The 19,816-nt window shown below is 40.2% G+C and overlaps 2 protein-coding genes across 2 annotated transcripts in view; both read left to right on the forward strand.

Annotated features, from left to right (window-relative positions):
- The first annotated feature begins 163 nt into the window (after positions 1-163).
- On the forward strand, positions 164-6,958 carry LOC124150210 (sulfotransferase 1A1-like). The gene is made up of 6 exons (XM_048390485.1): positions 164-1,023; positions 1,554-1,710; positions 3,914-4,098; positions 4,454-4,557; positions 5,815-5,995; positions 6,203-6,958. The coding sequence occupies exons 1-6, from the start codon at positions 861-863 to the stop codon at positions 6,298-6,300; spliced, it is 888 nt and encodes a 295-aa protein (XP_048246442.1). The 5' UTR covers positions 164-860; the 3' UTR covers positions 6,301-6,958.
- A 9,909-nt stretch (positions 6,959-16,867) lies between these two features.
- Positions 16,868-19,816, forward strand: part of LOC124150252 — a 33,347-nt gene continuing 30,398 nt past the window's right edge. The window contains exon 1 of the mRNA XM_048391111.1: positions 16,868-17,477. The gene's annotated coding sequence lies outside the window, so the exon portion shown is untranslated. The remainder of the gene's footprint in view (positions 17,478-19,816) is intronic.

The following is a 19,816-nucleotide window of genomic DNA, read 5'->3' on the forward strand; positions in this document are numbered from 1 at the left end:
AGTACTCATCTAGTGCGATTGACCAGCCTTGTAGTGAAACACAGTAGTATACTGTAAGTACTACACATCTAGTGTTATTGACTAGCCTGGTAGTGATGCACATCAGTATCGAGTAAGTAGTACTTATCTAGTGCGATTGACCAGCCTTGTAGTGAAACACAGTAGTATACTGTAAGTACTACACATCTAGTGTTATTGACTAGCTTGATAGTGATGCACATCAGTATCGAGTAAGTAGTACTCATCTAGTGCGATTGACCAGCCTTGTAGTGAAACACAGTAGTATACTGTAAGTACTACACATCTAGTGTTATTGACTAGCTTGATAGTGATGCACATCAGTATCGAGTAAGTAGTACTCATCTAGTGCGATTGACCAGCCTTGTAGTGAAACACAGTAGTATACTGTAAGTACTACACATCTAGTGTTATTGACTAGCTTGATAGTGATGCACATCAGTATCGAGTAAGTAGTACTCATCTAGTGCGATTGACCAGCCTTGTAGTGAAACACAGTAGTATACTGTAAGTACTACACATCTAGTGTTATTGACTAGCTTGATAGTGATGCACATCAGTATCGAGTAAGTAGTACTCATCTAGTGCGATTGACCAGCCTTGTAGTGAAACACAGTAGTATACTGTAAGTACTACACATCTAGTGTTTTTGACTAGCCTGATGGTAATGCACATTAGTATAGAGTAAGTAGTACACATCTGGTGCTATTGGCCAATGAAAAAGGACCAACTTAATTTCAATCTCCAACGTGGTTGTTCATATGTGGCAGAACTTTTAGACTTAATATTTGATCATGTTAGAAATGTACTTCTGTTAATTTAATATGTTATAACTAGTTAAGATGTCGACTCCAGCGAAGAAGTCAATGGCGACAGGGATCAATATGGACCTGGTCATGATTGATGGATTTGTGCTGTTAGCTATGATAATGGACAACGTGAAGAGGTTAAAGGATCTCTCCATCCGTGGCGATGATATTTTCCTTTGCACGTACCCAAAGTCAGGTAATATTCTGAAGGAAATGGTTAATAATAACATCATGTACCTTCGACAAAAAAGACAAACCCCCTCCTCCTCCTAAAAAGCACAAAATAAACCACAATAACATCAACAACACTGATAAATGGTTAAAAGGTCAAAACACCTCCATGGGGCTTTGCTCTCACATAGGAAACAAACACAAATGTGTCTCCTATTTCACATAGGCGTCACAATTGATTGAAATTATGAAGTCTTAAAAATCCGTTCCAAAATAGTTCTGATTAATACAAAACCATGTCAATTCACTGAATGAGAAACAGGAACTGAAGATTGACGTATTAATAATAGTCAATATAAACACGAACGATTATTGAGAATACTTCTGTTTTTTTTTATGATATCCTTCATTTACATAGAAATAGGTATGCTTGTCACACCATAGACAGACTATGTCTTGATTTTATTTTTCAATAAATATGTGGAATCACTTACATACACATTTTAGAGGATAGATATGTGTGAAATAACGAATTTCCTGTGACCATCTCTCAAGGCACTCACTGGACATGGGAGATCCTCAACATGATCGTTGCAGGCAAGGCTGAGTACGTCAAACATTGGCAGAATTCTGCCTGGCTCGAATACAGAACCCAGGAAGAACTGGAGGAACTGGCATCACCAAGGATATTCCACACTCATCTGCGTCCAAGGTATGGCATAATATATGATACCAAATTAAATGCAAATCAGCGAAACTTTTATCATAACAAAAAGGATCATATTCCAAACAATAATCATAAAACGAACACCAAATAGTGTTTGAGGTGAGGTGAACTTGGGTTTAACGTCGCATCCAAGATTATTTCACTTATATAGTGACGTGCATGCACGTGTGTGTGTGTGTGTGTGTGTGTGTGTGTGTGTATGTGTGTGTGTGTGTGTGGCTGCTTGTACTAGTCCGGACTGATGCCGAGTTATAGTGCTAGCCTACTGAGATACCATGCCGCAGTTTAACATGAATATCCCACTCAGACACAGTATACTGACTCCGAGCCGATCAGTCCTTGTTTTAGCCCCTTAATGCCGAGCGCCAGACAGGGTAACAACAAGTACCATCTTTTAACGTCTTTTGGTATGACGCGGCCGGGGATCGAACCCCGTACCATCCGCTCTCCGGGGGGACGCTCTACCACTAGACCACGGAGGCGGTCAAATAGTGTTTGAAATACGGCGAAAGATTATATAAACCTAGGCCTGGAAAAAGGTAAGAACACCTAGACACGTTTTATATGTCTATTTAAAAAAGTGCTTGAATGAAGTTACTGACACAATCAGTGATGACACCAGATGTTCATGAAGAGGTTTGGCATGTCCTGCCTTACCGACAACACCCGCCACTCACAAATTGAAAAAAAGGCCACACACCGGTACTCCTGCAATGCGACAATCAAGGTGATCAATGAACCAGAAAATCCAGTGACACAATACCGTATTCACTGCTTTTATTGAAACAAAATACTATGCATACACAATCACCTTTATGAACTATATGTATATTTTGAATGACGACTGCTGTGTAAAAGTGCAGAGATTCTTGAAAGTAAGAACAACATTTTGACAACACCTGAGGTTAGGTTATATTTACGATATTGTAACCCACAACTCTTTCGGGTATGGTTCTGCAGAGGTCATACAACTATTTCTGTTGGCTATTTCTAGATATTTCTAAATGTCACTTATAGTTCCCTAAATAACACCCATAGTTCAAACAGTCCGTAGCGAGAAAGCCCTTCACGTCTCTTCCCATCGGATCTTCTGAAGGGGTAACTGCAGTCACCCTCGATGTAAAGATTCCGAGAATGTCACAAATGTGTTCCAGCAGATTAAGATGGCGGGACAAGGCAGAGTCGTAACAGCGTTGTTCTTGCTTTCGACTGTCACGACGCGGGAACGATAGGGTCTGGCGTCATCTTCCATGGACTGAGTACTTGGGGAATGGGGAACAACTATTTGTTTCCTGGCATCTCAGATCCAGGTCCAGTACAAATCAATACCGAGCTTCCCCCAATAAGGGACAGTTGACCTGATGTTCATGAATGTACATGTCGTTTTTCTTTGCCTCCAATTTGAAAACCCTGGAAAACATGGAGCAGGAACTTGCTTTCGTCCGACCAATGGGCCTTCTGCTAAGTTCCAAGATTCCATTGGGCTAAACACCATGCCAAACGGAACCTTTGATGGTGATCTCTGCCAGTAGGGCGACTGATTGCTCTTTTGGACGTCATTCTTGCTACTCTCAGAGGGTTCCCCAAGGTCCTTTGGGGATTCATTGTTGCTTCAGACCATGACTCGTTGCAAAAAACTAAATGAAGGAGGACCCTGTCGTAACGCTGGTACATCATAGGAGGTCGACCTGACTGTAGAAGTCTGTGGATGTCTTCTCACCATTTGGCTGACTACTGTGTAATGGTAGTCCACGTGGCGCCCGATAGCTTTGGAGGACAACCTGTGGAATGTATTCAGATTATTTGACATCTCTCTTTGTGTCATATTCACAGGAAATGATGAAACATTGCAAGACATCGTATTTAGATACCCAAAATGTGATGCCTGAACATATTGCAATTTGGAGATTGCATGAAATGCATGCTGCACGTGCATACACTGGTTAGTTTGTCGTCACGTTAAACCATTCAGGGTCACATTCGTACGGATGGGACACCAGTCTTGTCATAATCATAATTTTCATTACATTGAAAATTAATTGTGACATGTTATATCTCAGGCAAGGCTTAACCTTTTTCCCAGGTGTATATGTTAATATCTACCATGTATGTTTTTTTTATTTTACGGTTGGTTTACAATAGTTGCATCTCCAATTGAAAACTGTAATCACGCAAACCATGACTTCAGCCAACTACCAGATGCAGTGTGGAACCAAAGATGCAAGGTGGTGTACGCCAAGAGGAATGCGAAGGATTGCGTGGTGTCGTTCTTCAGTCATTTCAGCAAACAGATCTGGAAGGACAACCCTTTAGGGAAACGTTCCTACACCGGCATCTGGGACGACTTTATAGATCTTTTTCTCAATGGATGGTGTAAGTGTTTACCTTTTAAAAGGGCGTGCCATTTATTGTTCATAAAGTATAAAAGTCTACCAAGAAAAGGTGGCATATTAAATGTACAGTTAAATTGCTTTGTTTAAACCGAATTGCCATGTCTTCTTAGCTACATCTAGCTAGATTGTTGGCGTCTCGAAATATTTCTGTATATCAAGATACCAAGCCCGCTAATCACTGATAGTTCTGGTTGACCATGTTGAGAGAATTTGCACACGTTGTCTTCACATTTCGCCATCACCTTCAACAACAAGATCCCCACAATATACGTATGTTTAACAGTATCCACACCACTGGCATAATTCATTAACGCGTATCTGTTGATATGTTCAAGTACCTAGTGGACCGTATTTCGAACACACAATTGAGTGGACCAACCTTTCTGAAGCTCACAAAGACATGGAAATTTGCAGACTGCAGTATGAAGACATGAAAAAGGTATTGCCAAATTGACGATTCTTGAGAAACTAATATTCCTACAATTCCTAAATGTATCCCATTTAATAGATATGGCAATAAAAAAGGCGATTTGAGTCAGGTTGTCGCCATTCAAAATAAATATAAATACTTCAGCTCAAAATAAATGTATGATTCCAAATCAATGTGAAGGATTATGATAAGGGTAGTGGCCACGCTCGTTACAATCTGGAAGCATGGGGAGCATATATTGATGCTTAGAGATGCATCAAACACTTCCAGAAAATACTTTCGTTGTGTTGCGCTATCATTGCCTTATTATAGCCCTATTACGAATCTTGCAATTACATTGGTGAATCGTACAAGTGACGAAACGATACATTTCAATGAAGACCCCGATATCATGTGACTGACACAAGATGGCGCCTGGTACTGTACGCAGCTACGTTACTGTAATGAAACAAAGAAAGTGAATTTGGGTATAACAGAACGCATGATTACTCTTGACAAAATATAAAAAAAATTAACAAGGACCCTCGGACCCGACCCCTTCGGCGGTCTGACCGGAGCACATCTGAGGTCGGGTCCTCGCGTCCTTGTTTTCGGATATTGACCTCCTCAAGAGTAATTATTTGTATACTTTTTTGCAGCTCCAACCTTTTCCTCCTCAAGTAAATGCCTCATGGTTAATCTTATGAATATACATAATAATTTTTCACCAGCATATTTGCTGAAACATTTACGTATCAAAATTAAGACTTTACCCGCATGATCACGGTCACGTAACAAATCAATTCTTGAAATTCTGATTTGTAATGTATACATGTTATTCATATTTGTATTAGATTGTATTTCCTAGGTACATTATGCTTATGGTTTCAAGATGCTGAAGATTCGACTTCTCCGAATTGCACAATCGGAAGTTAATATCACTTAAGCACAGAAAGCACCCCTTAGTTCGACAGAAAACACACATAGGTCGACAATGCCTTCGCTTTATATGAAATTACGAACTTCCAGTGTTCAAACAGAACACGGCACACGAGGTCTCATGTATACGAAATTAGTAGATCGTACATGCAAATATAACACTATACAACATCACGATCTGATGTACTTAGATATATTACAGTATCAAAAATAATATCTGATATACACAGATAACTTAAAACATAGATACGCGCTCCCCCAAAAAACTGCATACGTAGATTTTTTTATTAAGATATGGACAGTCAGTACTTGACATTTACCTTTCTAATGAAATTGCACCTTGTTAAGGATTGCGTTAACGAAGTAAGAAGAATGGCAGAATACCTGGGACGCCCTCTATCGGATCACACATACCAGGCAATATCCGATGCTTGCTCTTTCAAAAATCTCAAGCACGCTAACGAGAAAATTAAAGATCAAACCTACCACGTTCACTGGCAAGATGGTTCCAGTGGATACTTCAGAAAAGGTAATTGGACCAGATCACTTAGGCTCGGTACCTGTCTCTAGCTTGCAGTCTCTACCTGTTTGATATTGTCTCAGATGTTTAGATGTTTAAAGACATATCGCTGACATCAGTCAAGTCAGCACTGCGATATTTTATAGGATATGGAGAAATATACAAGTCTGAATATCAAATATATTCATGAAACTACATAACTATGATGTGTTACAGGTACAACTGGTGACTGGAAGAACTGGTTCACTGTGGCCCAGAGCGAGCGATTTGATAAAGTATATGAAGAAAGGTTAAAGGAAACCTTTCCATATTGACATCTGTATAAAACATGAGACATGCTTGTCAATGTAAAGTGATTTTAGGGACTATGACGGCTGCAAGTATAATTTTCAAACAAGTCACATCTAATTATTGATTTCAGGCTTTTTCATGATTCATGTCATGTTCATATGCAGATAAAATTGAAAATCATTCAGGATTGTGTAGTTACATGTACATTTAGATTGTTGTTTTGTGGAAATCACCATGTGATCAGCAGAATAAATGTAATCTCACATTCAGCTTTTGAACAAGAGTCATTATAAGCTTTTTAAAATTGAGCTTTCTTGGACCTTAATCCAGCTGACAGCCAGACGTTGGGCCAACGTGGGGCCAACGTTGGACCAACGGTTGTTTCATACCTACCGGGCAGCCTGAAATGTTTGTACCAATCCAGATTATGATATCACTTCGCAAGCAATACATTCCGCAAACTGAATTCATTTTTAACTCTATCCATAAAACAGCAGGCCAATCAAATGCATCATCTCTTGGCATGGTACCTCTGAATACAATCCAATTGGAAGATATTTGTATTTCCCAAGAATTTGATAATTACTAACCATCAGACAACAGGCATTGCACAAAGACCCACATAATCATGTGGAACTTCTGAATTTCTCTTGGTCATACCCCGTACATTCAGCATTGAGGGCCAGGGGAATAGCCTATGCATATGATGTCCCTTGATTCATATAAATATATGAATATGACAACATCATAAAGACAACAGATAATTCTGATTGAGGTGACTAGAGGTGATTAAAAGAGCTAAGCACGGGGTGTTCGTCAACTGTATCCATTGTCTCCTCTTATTCCCATGCCACAGAATAAAATCAAACATACAAATAAAATATAATGACATGACAAGGAGATTGTTATCAATAGAAGGAAAATACATTCCTTCCCCTTTTAGAAAAAAAATGGATGTCCTAGCAAAAACCATTGCTGCCACACACACACACACCTATTAAATGGTCAAACTGTTAAAAATGTTTGTTTGTTTGTTGTTTAACGTCGCACTCAGCAATATTCCAGCTATATGACGGCGGTCTGTAAATAATCGAGTCTGAACCAGACAATCCAGTGATGTTAAAAATGGGAAGGCGATTTTCCTAAATAAAATAAATAGTTCAGTGAAAGTTATCCCATGTTGAAAGCATGAATGCTGAATATGAATAATGAATTGACCTACCAATAAGTGATAAAAATGTTAAAACTTTGGGGGATCTGATGATTATCTTTGATTATTTAATATTTAAACATGATACTATTTCTTTTTTCTGGATATAAGCCATGAAATGTTTATATGTTTTTAACTTTACAATGATAATAATGTAGAGAAAATTAACAAAATATCTTAGATAATATCTGACGAAGTCGAAACAACTCTGTTAATATTTTTTCACGCCCGGACATGATTTCATGACCATTTTAAACCAAATTTAATCAACTCCTTACGCAGCCTTAGCGTTAACCATATCTCACCGCGACATTTAGTAATTGTGATGTGGAATGACGTGAGGTGATTTGGTGAGATATGTACATAAATTGTATAAAATGGTATATTCTTCAAGTTGTACTATAGGCCTGTGGCCTCTTCAGTACGTGAAATAAAGATTGAATAATGTATGCAAACAATGTTAAAGCGACTATGTCATTAATCCCTCCAAAATAACAACAAAGACCAAAGCCCACTGTTTGGTGATTGGAAATTTAAAGCCCCATCCTGACTATAAATAGCCCGCAAGGTGGCGGTGTTTCAGTTTCGAACAATGACTGACAATGTAAACACAACCGAGTGTCGGGAGAAGCTTATTGAAAACCATACGGGAACAAGATCACCATTGACCGTCAAACTTCGTATCGACTTGAATGACACACCCTTAATATCACAAATTGCTCCATATCTAGACAAAAGTCAATACATTTTCTGTAGTTTTATCATAAAAATCGCATCAATCACAGTGGGCGGAGCTTGTTTACGGTTGCGCTATAAATAGCAAAGCACATGGTCATGTGTACAAGTGACACATTCAATGCATTTGTGGTCAAAGTGTATTTTGTATATTTTTACGGCAGAACAGCAGCAAAACATCAGTTTCGGTTAATGTAACAGTAACGATACATAAATACGAAACTGACAAGATTCTTTCAGTTCAATCCGAAAATTACAGATATTTGTTTAGTTGTGGTAATTTGCATTCAACAGTTAGACATACACCGCACAATAATAAGATTATATTTATAAAACTTACATTATTACACCGCGTTTTTCAACTAGTGTTTAGGAAGGGGCCTCATTTGAAGCACCGGGAGTTGCGCCAATATTTCGTAGCTTCAGTATATGAATATGTCACGTGTATCAACATAACAATGCACATAAGCAACTGATAAATACGTCACTAGATAATTTGACATACATTAGGCGTATCTAGAAAACATTGTACTTACGATAAACGAAAACTTCAATACACATATTCCAAGACAACTTTTATTATGTATTTCTATTTCTGTCCCAGAATTTCCACACACAAAACTGAGTTTAATCATCAGATCCACACTTGTCCCATGTTTTTTTGTTCGGGGATTTACTTCGCGCACAAGTTTTCAAATACAATCCGGGATCCCTTTCCCGTTTTGTCCACACCAATCCCTCAACTGCGGCAACATTTAATATCCGTTTCTTCAAGTCCGAGTATCTACGATCTCTCCAACTCTTCCGTCTATCTACCTAAGTCCAGAGGCATTGCTCTAGCTCAGTCCAGACGGATTTCTGCAACATGGTGGCCGCGCCATTCCCCAACTGCGATTGCCTGTGCTGTGTCACGCATGGTTGACCAAGGAAGTGTGAACATACATATTCGGGTTCATCTGGCTCCACAGTAAAATCTCGTTGTGACGCTGATTCACTTATCCAAAGAATCTGCACAGAATTTGTCTGAAAGTTTCTGTTGCACTTACAAGGACGGAAGAGAGGCGCCATCTTGTCGATTCGAGTTGAAATCGAAATCATGTCATCTTGAATTGGAACTTTCTCGACGATAAAGTCACCAATGTCATAATCGAAATGACCAAAGGCTCACTGATCATCTCGAACAACTCTCCGTCAAATTAAGCGTCACACGAAAGTATTTTTTCTGCTCATATTGAAGACAGGAGAACTTGTAAAGTTCTTGACAGTTGTGAGCAGCAATCTAAGTTGGTTCCGCTCATTTGGCGTGGTTGCTAGGAGATCGCGTGCTCAGAAAAGGGGAAAACAAAAAGTCTTAGAAAGTAATAAAGAAATCCGCAGTGCAATCCAAAATTACCATGTACAGGATGTTTTTTAATAAATACTATTCACGAAAACATTTCTTTTCTAAAAATGCAAATTATTTTAATAATTCATCCCAAGGTCGTAACCCTACTCCCGTGGTGGGTATTTGGAAGGAATCTTCTGATGAGGCCGTGAATCAGGCTGTGTGTATTACATTCATTTTGTTAAAATCAACTGACCAGAAGATTGTCAAGGCATTGACAGTATGACAGATGTTCGTCATGGATGGAGAAAAAATGCATCTGATAGAAACATTGTTGTTTAGAGCTTCGAGACCAAACATGTGTTCATACAGAAGTAGTTTACAAGAGAGGATGATCTGTGTAGCCAGCGACCTGAAAAAGCTTGATGCAAATAATGTTGAAATCCATGTTCACGCAGATTGACAGAATTAATGTGAACAAATATGTATCTGAACATCGTTTCGTAGTATGTGAGGCTGTCCGTATTTTATCTCCATTCCGACGTGAAATAATATAAAGTTTTCGGGTCTCAATGTTCCTGCCGCTGGGAAAACTGCGCACCGATCTGACAAAAGAAATACGACTAGATCTACCACTGAACTATCGTAAAAGAACCAGGTCAACCTTTTCTTTCTTCAGTTGTTTATAAAATAAAATGATTCCGAAGCAAAGCGACTCGATCTACATCATAAATTAATTCACAGACTAGATTCTGGTATTTAATACTGCCATAAAATAATTTACACAATTATTTAAAGACACTTTTTTGTAATGTAATGTATTTCATTTCGTCCGCCCGCTCTCTAGTAAGATGGGGCTTGCAAAAAATATTGATGGCCTTATGCAAATGACACTTGACATGCCAATCAACAGGGATCCTGGGTCACTGAGACCCGCCAAGTTTAACGGATCGAGTGACTTCGGCATGACGAGCTTTCGGATAAGTGTGACTTTGCCAAAACACATTGATCCGGGGCAAGGAAAACATGTGACGGAAACGACAGAAAAATGCTTTCATCACTTGAACATATTTTTTACCATTACCAGGATTGAAGGCAAGGCCAACACAACGAAAATAAAATCACCGATTGCCGTATATATTGTGAGAAATGCTATTCATAAACTGCAGATACACCGTACACCACAGGACTACGAGGTCTTTGAAAGGCATTCTCCTCCTTATACATATTATTTTTTCTTGTTTAATTACACAGTGACTTCTTTTATTCATCCGTGAAGATCCGGGTTAGAATAGGTCTTCAGTAACTTGTGGTAAGAGGCGACTAACGGGATCGGGTGGTCAGGCTCGCTCACTTGGTCGATGCATGTCATCGTATTCCAATTGCGTGGATCAATGCTCATGATGTCAATCACTGGATTGTCTGGTCCAGACTCGATTATTTACAGACCGCCGTCATATAGCTGGAATATTGCTGAGTGCGGCGTTGAACATCAAACAAACATTATGCGACACCATTTGTTATTCTTTCAAAGGGACATATCGATCACTCACCGTACCTCATTGTCATAGGTAAAGACCAGCGGAATTGTCTCCCCTAGACCGTTACCTATATTACTAATACAAATGTTCAAATACAACTGTAACCATAACAAAGTTACATCAATTATAACTAAACTTCTCGCCTCGCAAGCCGGTCAATTATACCTTTCCAGTGTAGAACCCGTTTGCATCGAGACCAACCTCATCAACAGAGGTCTCTTCTACGGGTCATGGTAGAACTTGAAAACAACGTCTCCATGGACAACTGTCGTTACCGCAGGTACGTTGCCAAGCAACGGTACTATATGACTGGTAGTCACATGTAGTGTTATTTACGGTATCAGTAGTACGAACTGTCTGATTGGCATTCTTGAAGTTGGCGAGTAACTATGAAAACGTACAACTGCGTGGATAACCACCTTTTTTTATCCTTACTGTACATGTAGCTTCATTACAATTACCTGTGTCGTCCGTGGTCTAGTGGTCGAGCGTCCCCCGAAGAGCGGAAGATCCGGGCCGGGGTTCGATCCCCGCACGCGTCATACTCAAAGACCTTAAAAGAGGGTACTTGTTGTTACCCTGTCTGGCGCTCGGCATTAAGGGGCTAAAACAAGGACTGGTCGGAGTCAGTAACACACACACACATACACATACCACCCCCCCCCCCCCCCCCCCACACACACACACACACACGCGCGCGCGCGCGTACATGCACGTCACTATATAAGTGCAATAATCTTGGACGCGACATTAAACGAAAGTTCACCTCATCTCAACAAGGTTTGTCAGGGGTAAGGTCCGCTCTCCGACTGGACGCCCGACCACCTGACCACGGAGGCGGTCCCGACAAAAGATGTGTTTTACTTTAAAATGTGATAATTAAAACAACAAAGACGAAAAGACTGCACAACACTTCCAGGAGCCAGGTCATTGAAAACTGAATATTAACATGTTGATATGGGTTAAATGTGCAAGCAACAACCTTTTCTCATCATACAAGACAGCTCGACCTGTGATCTCGGGCATAGTGAGTGAGTGAGTTTTAACGCTGCTTTTAACAGTATTCCAGATAAATTACGGCGTGTCAGCTTATTGTGAGATGAAAGCCCGAATGGATGCAGGTCTCAGACGTTTACCACTACGAAACCCACGAGCATGGGTGACAAGCCTAGAATCGGGATTATACGACTGGGCCACAGTAAACGCAAATAGCTCTTACATTAGGATATAATCACCAACTAGCCTAAACCAAACACATATTAGTAACTTTTTAAACAACAGCCGAGGTATCCCATACAAAAATACGCAGCCCGGCAAAAGAAAGCATTTAGCTATGTGGATGGCTGAAAATGAAACAAACAAGAAATGATTCTTCAATAGTCGTCTAAGGCGCCCCGAGTTGCGTCCCTTGGGCATGCCAGAAACCCATGATTGTAGGTTCGAATCCCGGTACGCCTCGATTATGTTTCTAGGTTCGTCAGTACCATACCCGTGCTCTTGGGTTTCACCAAAGTGGTAAACCATCTGAAACCTGCATCACCTCTGGCTTTTCTTCCACATTAAGCTGACACGCCGTGATGTAAATTGAATACTAGTAAAAACCCAACTCACTTACTCCGCCACTTCTTCAATAGTGATGTACTTGATACGGGTATCATAGTTGAGATGTAGACCTAAGTTTGCAGTGTTTCGAAAGCCGGTTTAACCCTAGAATCGTGTTGGCAATGTGTGTAATTTGTTGGTCAAATACAATGTCAATAGGTACACTTTCTTTTGCCTGCAAGTTTAGTTCAGTTAAAGTATCACCTGATGTGAATATGATACGCTGCACTCTGAGTTAGACACAGGGGACATTACCTCGGTCACACACTCACAGCTAGGTTTCACTCTGGTCTCTCGATCTGGTCTCACGATCTGGTATAAACAGTATAGGAGTCTTCTGCCTCTGAGTGGTGGTGCGTACTGATGGTGAAGTGTTTTCTTACTCAGTTCATCCTCCCGACAAAAGGGAATTAACTGACTATACAAGTACAGTTTCCTCCCTTGCTGAACTAGGCTGGTATTATGAAGTTACATTTTGGCTGGGCTAACGAGTCGATTTATAGTCCAATCAAAATCGCGTAAGGAAATCGAAATCCTGTTCGTGAACTCAGATGCAGATTTGGGTCTATTGCAGGATTTACAAAGCATGTGCACCGCCAATTCGTTGTCCACAGATATTTTCCCAAATCTTTTTATGTTTTTAATCAAGGTGCTCACGTGATTTGATGCACTTCGCGATGTAAGACCCGTTTTATCACAATATAGATCTTGATTATCGATCAGATCGTCTTGACATGGCGCCGCCTTTTTGTTTGAAGCAAATGCAAGTGATACGAGAGGTGGAATCTGATTGGTGCATAGGAGAGGCATAGAAGGGACATAAATAGAGGTTATCACGCGTGTGTGTTTGAGGATATTAAATATCTTGTATTAGGAATAAACATTGTATTTAGCGAGCCTTACTTAAATTACATTTGTGGCAAAAAATAGAATAAACAACTCGCTTCAATAAACTTGAGGTGAGGTGAGGTGAAAGGAAGTTTAACGTCGCGTCCAAGATTATTGCACTTATACAGCGACGTGCATGTACGTGTGGGTGTGGCTGCTTGTACTAGTCCGGACTGATGCCGATTTATAGTGGTAGCTCAATGAGATACCATGCCGCAGTTTAACATGAATACCCCACTCAGACACAGTATACTGACTCCGAGCCGACCAGTCCTTGCTTTAGCCCCTTAATGCCGAGCGCCAGACAGGGTAACAACAAGTACCATCTCTTAACGTCTTTTGGTATGACGCGGTCGGGGATCGGCGGACGCTCTACCACTAGACAACGGAGGCGGTCCAATAAACTTGACATTACATTAACGCTCGTATAATATCCTATAGATATATTCCTAGATAACGCATAAAACACAGCCTGTTAAAACAAGCATTATACGCAATAGATCTGGATTTTTTTTATCCCACGTCAATTACATCTGTGATAATAGATATAATATTACATTCGCTTCAGAAACCTTGATATAAAATTAAAACTAGTGTAATGATCTGTAAATATAGTCCTAGATAAGGTATCATTAAACACAACCTGTTTGAACAAGTACTATACACTTGACAACCTCCGAAAAAACAACAGGAGGCACTTTCTCCTGTTTCAGCATATTCTACAACTGCCACCAGGAAACAAACTGTTATAGTTGCGAAAACCATATGACCATCCTGAGTAATATATTGACACGATTTCTTACTCTGTCATGACTAGATTAGTCACGTGGAACGTTGTAGGTTGCACGAATATAAACTGCTAGGCAACCCAACATATACACGGTTAAATTCACGCTCCACTTTGCCCATTACTGTGTGCTGTTCGTCTGCGACCCCTGTTTTCTTGACATCATATATTCGATGTGATGAGTGGTAATGTGTCTGTGAACCTTCTTGCGCCCCGCAGCCAGCTTGGATTGTATACACCCCAGGGAGCTGAGAACGAAAATCGAGGGCAGATTTAAAGCAACACTCGTTGGTCCCAAAGTCTGAATGACATCAAGCCATTTCAGCTTTCTCTTCAATTGTCAGGTAAATGCAGCAAATTTTACATTTACGTTTGATTGGCACCCGATGAAATATAAATTACATTTAAATGCACTTATTGTATGCACATGAATATGTGGCTCTCATGTTATTGGACGGCATTCGTGGTATAATGGATAGAGCTTCTTTCCTGAGAGCGGAAGGTCGGTTGTTCGATCGTCTGGTCGCGTCATAGAAAAAACATGTTTTAGACGGTACTAATTGTTAAAGAAGAAAACAGTATAAGAGGACAGGTATGCACTGTCACTCATTAGTGTTAAGTGGGCGAATATTGTTGAACCCCATAGTCAGCAATATTCCAAATAGACTCTTCAAAAAAAGAAACGCACAGGTAGTATGTAGTTCATTGAACCTGACTACACAAAAAATCCTGTCCATAAATTGGATGTATGTTATTGGAAAATGTTGGTGGCCTGATCTTCGACAAACGGTGCGTCAAAACGCATTGTTTTAACACTTGTTTAAAAATGTCATAGAGGAAAACAGTAAAGGATAATGCAAGTTACGGTATTCGTGGTAATGGCTATAAAAAGGCAAGCATAAGCCTATCAATAATTTGTCATTCAATTTTCAACATTTTTCATGTTCGAAAATGCCGAGACTCATAGGACGTATCCAAAGAGGGGAATCGCAGTCTTCTGTTGCACGCCACTTCCTCGTCCACCACAGCACCATTTCCCGCCTTTGTTCAATTCCGCTGCCGAGAACCGGCCGACCAATACTTACCACCCTACATTCGACTAATCCCCCGACGCCATCGCAATGTCACAGCTACGGAGACTGCAGGACGCATCCCTTGTTTGAAGAGGATATCGGACCAGACTGTCAGGAACCATCTTCTCGAGGTTGGAATCTGACCGAGAAGACCAGTTATCGTCCCTGTTTTGCAACAGACCCATCGACAGCGCCGCCTGCGTTGCTGCCATACCTTACAGCCTTGGAATTTGAGAAACTGGAGACGAGTGTGGTTTAGCGAGGAATCACGATTTCTTTTTCACCAGCGAGATGGGAGACAACGTGTTTATCGTCGTCGAAATGAGCGTTTTGCCCCACATTGTGGACGTGAATGCGACACTTTCGGTGGCGGTAGTGTCATGGTGAGGGGGCCATATTCTACCACATGAGATCTGACTTGGTTGTGGTTACAAGCAGAATGGCACAGAATTCCGCAGGACAGAATTCGTACACTTATCCACTCAGTGCCAATGAGATGCAGAGCCATGATTGCTGTCCGGGGCGGTAACATGAGATACTGAGTTCAGCGCAACCTTGTTGCATTGTGTGACATGACAAATTAGTAAAAATCTATCCCGTGCTTTTCTTTTTTCGAAGAGTGTATATGAGTTACGCACAGCGGTAAAGGGTAAACACACTTCTGATCAGAACACACAGTCTCGAGCGGTCCCGGTGTAGTAGGTTCAAACGACTCCCCCTAAAGACTCGAGAGTCATATGGGTCTAGGCTCACATGACTTCCCGAGCAAGGCTCAAAACACTCCCTCTAGGCTCAGCTAAGTCCCCTACTGGGCCCAAATGACTCCCCTTGTTTTGGACGAACTGTCCATGCCACAATCACGATCGTCAGATGACATGCATTGACAAGGTACATAAACTATATATCCCTTCGACGTCGTGTGACAACAGCCATCCGCATCCTAGATTATTCACGTATAAAAACAACAACAACATTTGTTTCACTTTTTCTGACATTTATAATTACATTGGCGTTGTAACCAAGCCATGCGAGGCAGACAGACATTTTAGAAACAATAAAAAATACAGGATTACAATACAGGAAGGCGGCCAGATGGAGGGTTTGGGCAGCTTTAAAGCAAACATTTTCATTAGTCGTCAGAAAGCAAAATATTGGTTGTACAGCAGTACAAAGACTATAACCAGTTGTTTTAAACATCGAGAAACGATCAATGTGTCAGACCAGGTGCAAGATGCCCGCGAAGTCACCCCTTACGACAAGTATGGGTAGCTGGAGAGCAATTCTAATTTAACTCGGAATAAAATATAAGTACACACAGGGTTACAGCTTGCAAATGAACAAAAGTGAAAGCCACTTCACAAGAATAATGCACGTGTCTTATGAGAGACAGTGGAGGATTTACTCCATATTCAGAAATGTATGTACATGGTAACTTGTTTGTGTGAGATTAAGTCTTTGACAATAAAAATGCTTCGTATATAAGGTTTGATGGACGAAAAGGGGAAACCCGGCTGTCACTTTATTTCCCTATCAAATCTTCCGTCTTGAAAAAGAGTATCAAATTTCCACAGGTATCATATTGGGCTAACACCGGTATCAGGGGAAGTAACTCATACCACCCGTCAACCCATTGGGTTCTTCGCGTTAATACTAGTATACAGCTAAACAAGCTATTTTGCCGACAAGTTAAAGCATATAAGAGACAGACATGGTTAGTAGAGCAGTCTATATTACAGCAGACAGAAGTACATGTAGGCACACCATCCGAAATCAGAACGTTCGTGTATGATTGATAACAAATTATTTCGTTTGTGTCCACACGGTGCTGTTTCCATGGAATTCGGTTTAGGGTGCGAGGGGCAAAATTGGCATTACTGTACTGGATCATTTGATGAATATTTATGAACACATTTACAATGAGCTGGATTCTGATGGGTTTTCACAAGCACAGCGATGATCGGAATACCTTATGACGAGGAGCGGAATAGCAGCCTTCGGCATGTATTTAATGTTGTCAAGCTGTTCACACTTCTACAGGAGGTGAGTTGATCTACTCTGTGTAATAGAAAAGAGAATCACATTTAAGTGATTGTGTACGGGATTGAAGGGTTGTATTTTACTGATGATACTTGATTTAGTCTTGATCACTTGATTTTGTGTGTGACAGGGACACACAAACCATTTGGTGAACGAGTCACGCACATACATTACGCCATTCCAGTAGTAGTAGAAGTTGTAGTAGCGGTTGTATTAGTAGTGGCAGTAGCAGTAGCAGGAGCAGTAGTAGTAGTAGTGTAGTAGTAGTAGCAGCAACAGCAGCATTAGTAGTTGTAATAATAGTAGTAGTAGCAGTAGTAATAACAGCAGTAGTAGTTGTTGTATATATTTAAGTGTCACACGCATTTGAACATGAACATTTACACAAGATATACATGCAAATCAAGTGCTTATTAGAGCATAAGATGTGCCTGAAATTAACATGTGTTTCTTACACACCTGTGCGTGAGAAACCCATTTGAGATAATTAGTATCAAACATATGTGTGAGATCGAATTCCAGGCCCGTGATTGGCTACTCCATGGTGATGACCTGAGGTCAGATGATGACGGACCACTTTCCTGAGTGTAAGTCATTCATAAGTTGCTCGTGCTTCAGTCGAATGTTCACCTACGTCTGTATTGAACATAGGGCCGTGTAATTAATAATAAAAATAAACAAACTCGTCCTCGTCTGCGAGTTTGTTTGATATTATCATCAGTTACATTATCTGTTGTTATGTCAACATTATCGCTTTTTCAGAGTGTAAACCCCCTGGATGCACAGCGACACATGTATGCCCCTCCTCTTCAACACTCACTTCGAAATCGACTAAAATTAAAAATACATCACGCATTAATGAATTCCCCCTTCTGATTATCATTTACTGTCATTTGTCAAAATTACTGAAAGTGACTTCTGAAAATTAGGTACATTGTAAATCTCACCAAATCACAATTCACGGCGTTATATAAATATTTACTGTGTGTTTAGAAATCTAAATATCGGATATTTACTCGAATAATTAAAGTAGAAAAATAGCATATTAGCGATCACGGGTATCAAATCACAAATGCTAATTCTGAAACGTCACTGATAAGCCTAGAATCATTTAGAATGTTTTGGAAAATACGCATACACGAACGCCAAAGTGAACGTTCTGCCATATTGGATTGTGTTTACAAAATGCCGGCTATGAGACGCCTATTCGATCAGGTATAATTCAAACTCAGCTGCTATACATGCATCCCTGAATTCCTCATACATTTTCGAACTAATGGATAAATGGTCTTTGTCACCAATGCAAATTATCTAGATGAAATCATGCGAAATAAATTAGGTATGGAAGCGAAAACTATGCTCGGAAAACTGTACTTGCTGAAATGTAAACAAAGCAAAATTCAGATTTTACACTGTGTAGCATTTTTAGAGGTACTTTCGTCTAATTGTTGCATACATTGGCTCGATCACGCGTTTGAGAATATTCATGGGAAGAGTATCGTTGCACTTATTATAGAAATACACATATATACATTACAATGATGTGGTAAATTCAACAGAAGCCGTAAAAGTTTCCGTCCTGTGTGACGCCATGACTGACGCTGAATCACGCACAACGATGACGGTCGTTATCTGCATTTCTGACTAATTCTCTTTGTTACATTGGAAAACACGGTAAACAAATTACAGTACGCCGATTGTCAGAATGTTTCTGATTACTTACGTGGCACATTTATGTGTATACTATCCCTCAATCAACGAAAATCCTCCTCTGGAAATCCTGCGTACTGTTGTAAGTGAACACGCCATTTTGTAAAAGTCGGTCACCGGTAGTGATGTCATACGGAAGTAAACATTGTTGTACATATTTGGTAATTTCTTTGAGGTGTAAACTTTCAAATTGGCACCCAACGTGTTCTTTGTTTTTGTCTAGTTTGCATTTTCATCATCGCCTTGATAATCCACAGATGGGCGGAAACCTTTTTGTGTAGAGTAGTAAGCAGCACATACGATGACGTCACTTATGACAGTGGCGTTATGTATTAATGCGCTACTGCCATCATGATAATAGACAAAATTCATCGGTTCGATGCTAAAAAGGTGCTTTCGCTCGTTAGATACGTTTTGAAAAAACTCGTTGTAAGGTCAATTGTGGTATACCGTATCTGACAGACACTCGTGTTGTAATCTCTATTTCTCCAAGGAGATACCGTTAAAATGAAGACAAATTGCATGACACTGTTTTGCTGACCGTTGTGACGCCATTGGTTACCATAACGGCATAAGCAAATGACATGACTAATCTCTCTGTGTGGGGAGCTGGTTAGCATTTCCTTTTGACA

Source organism: Haliotis rufescens, unplaced genomic scaffold (genome assembly GCF_023055435.1).
Source record: "Haliotis rufescens isolate VD_foot unplaced genomic scaffold, xgHalRufe1.0.p SCAF_9, whole genome shotgun sequence".
Classification (NCBI taxonomy): domain Eukaryota; kingdom Metazoa; phylum Mollusca; class Gastropoda; order Lepetellida; family Haliotidae; genus Haliotis; species Haliotis rufescens.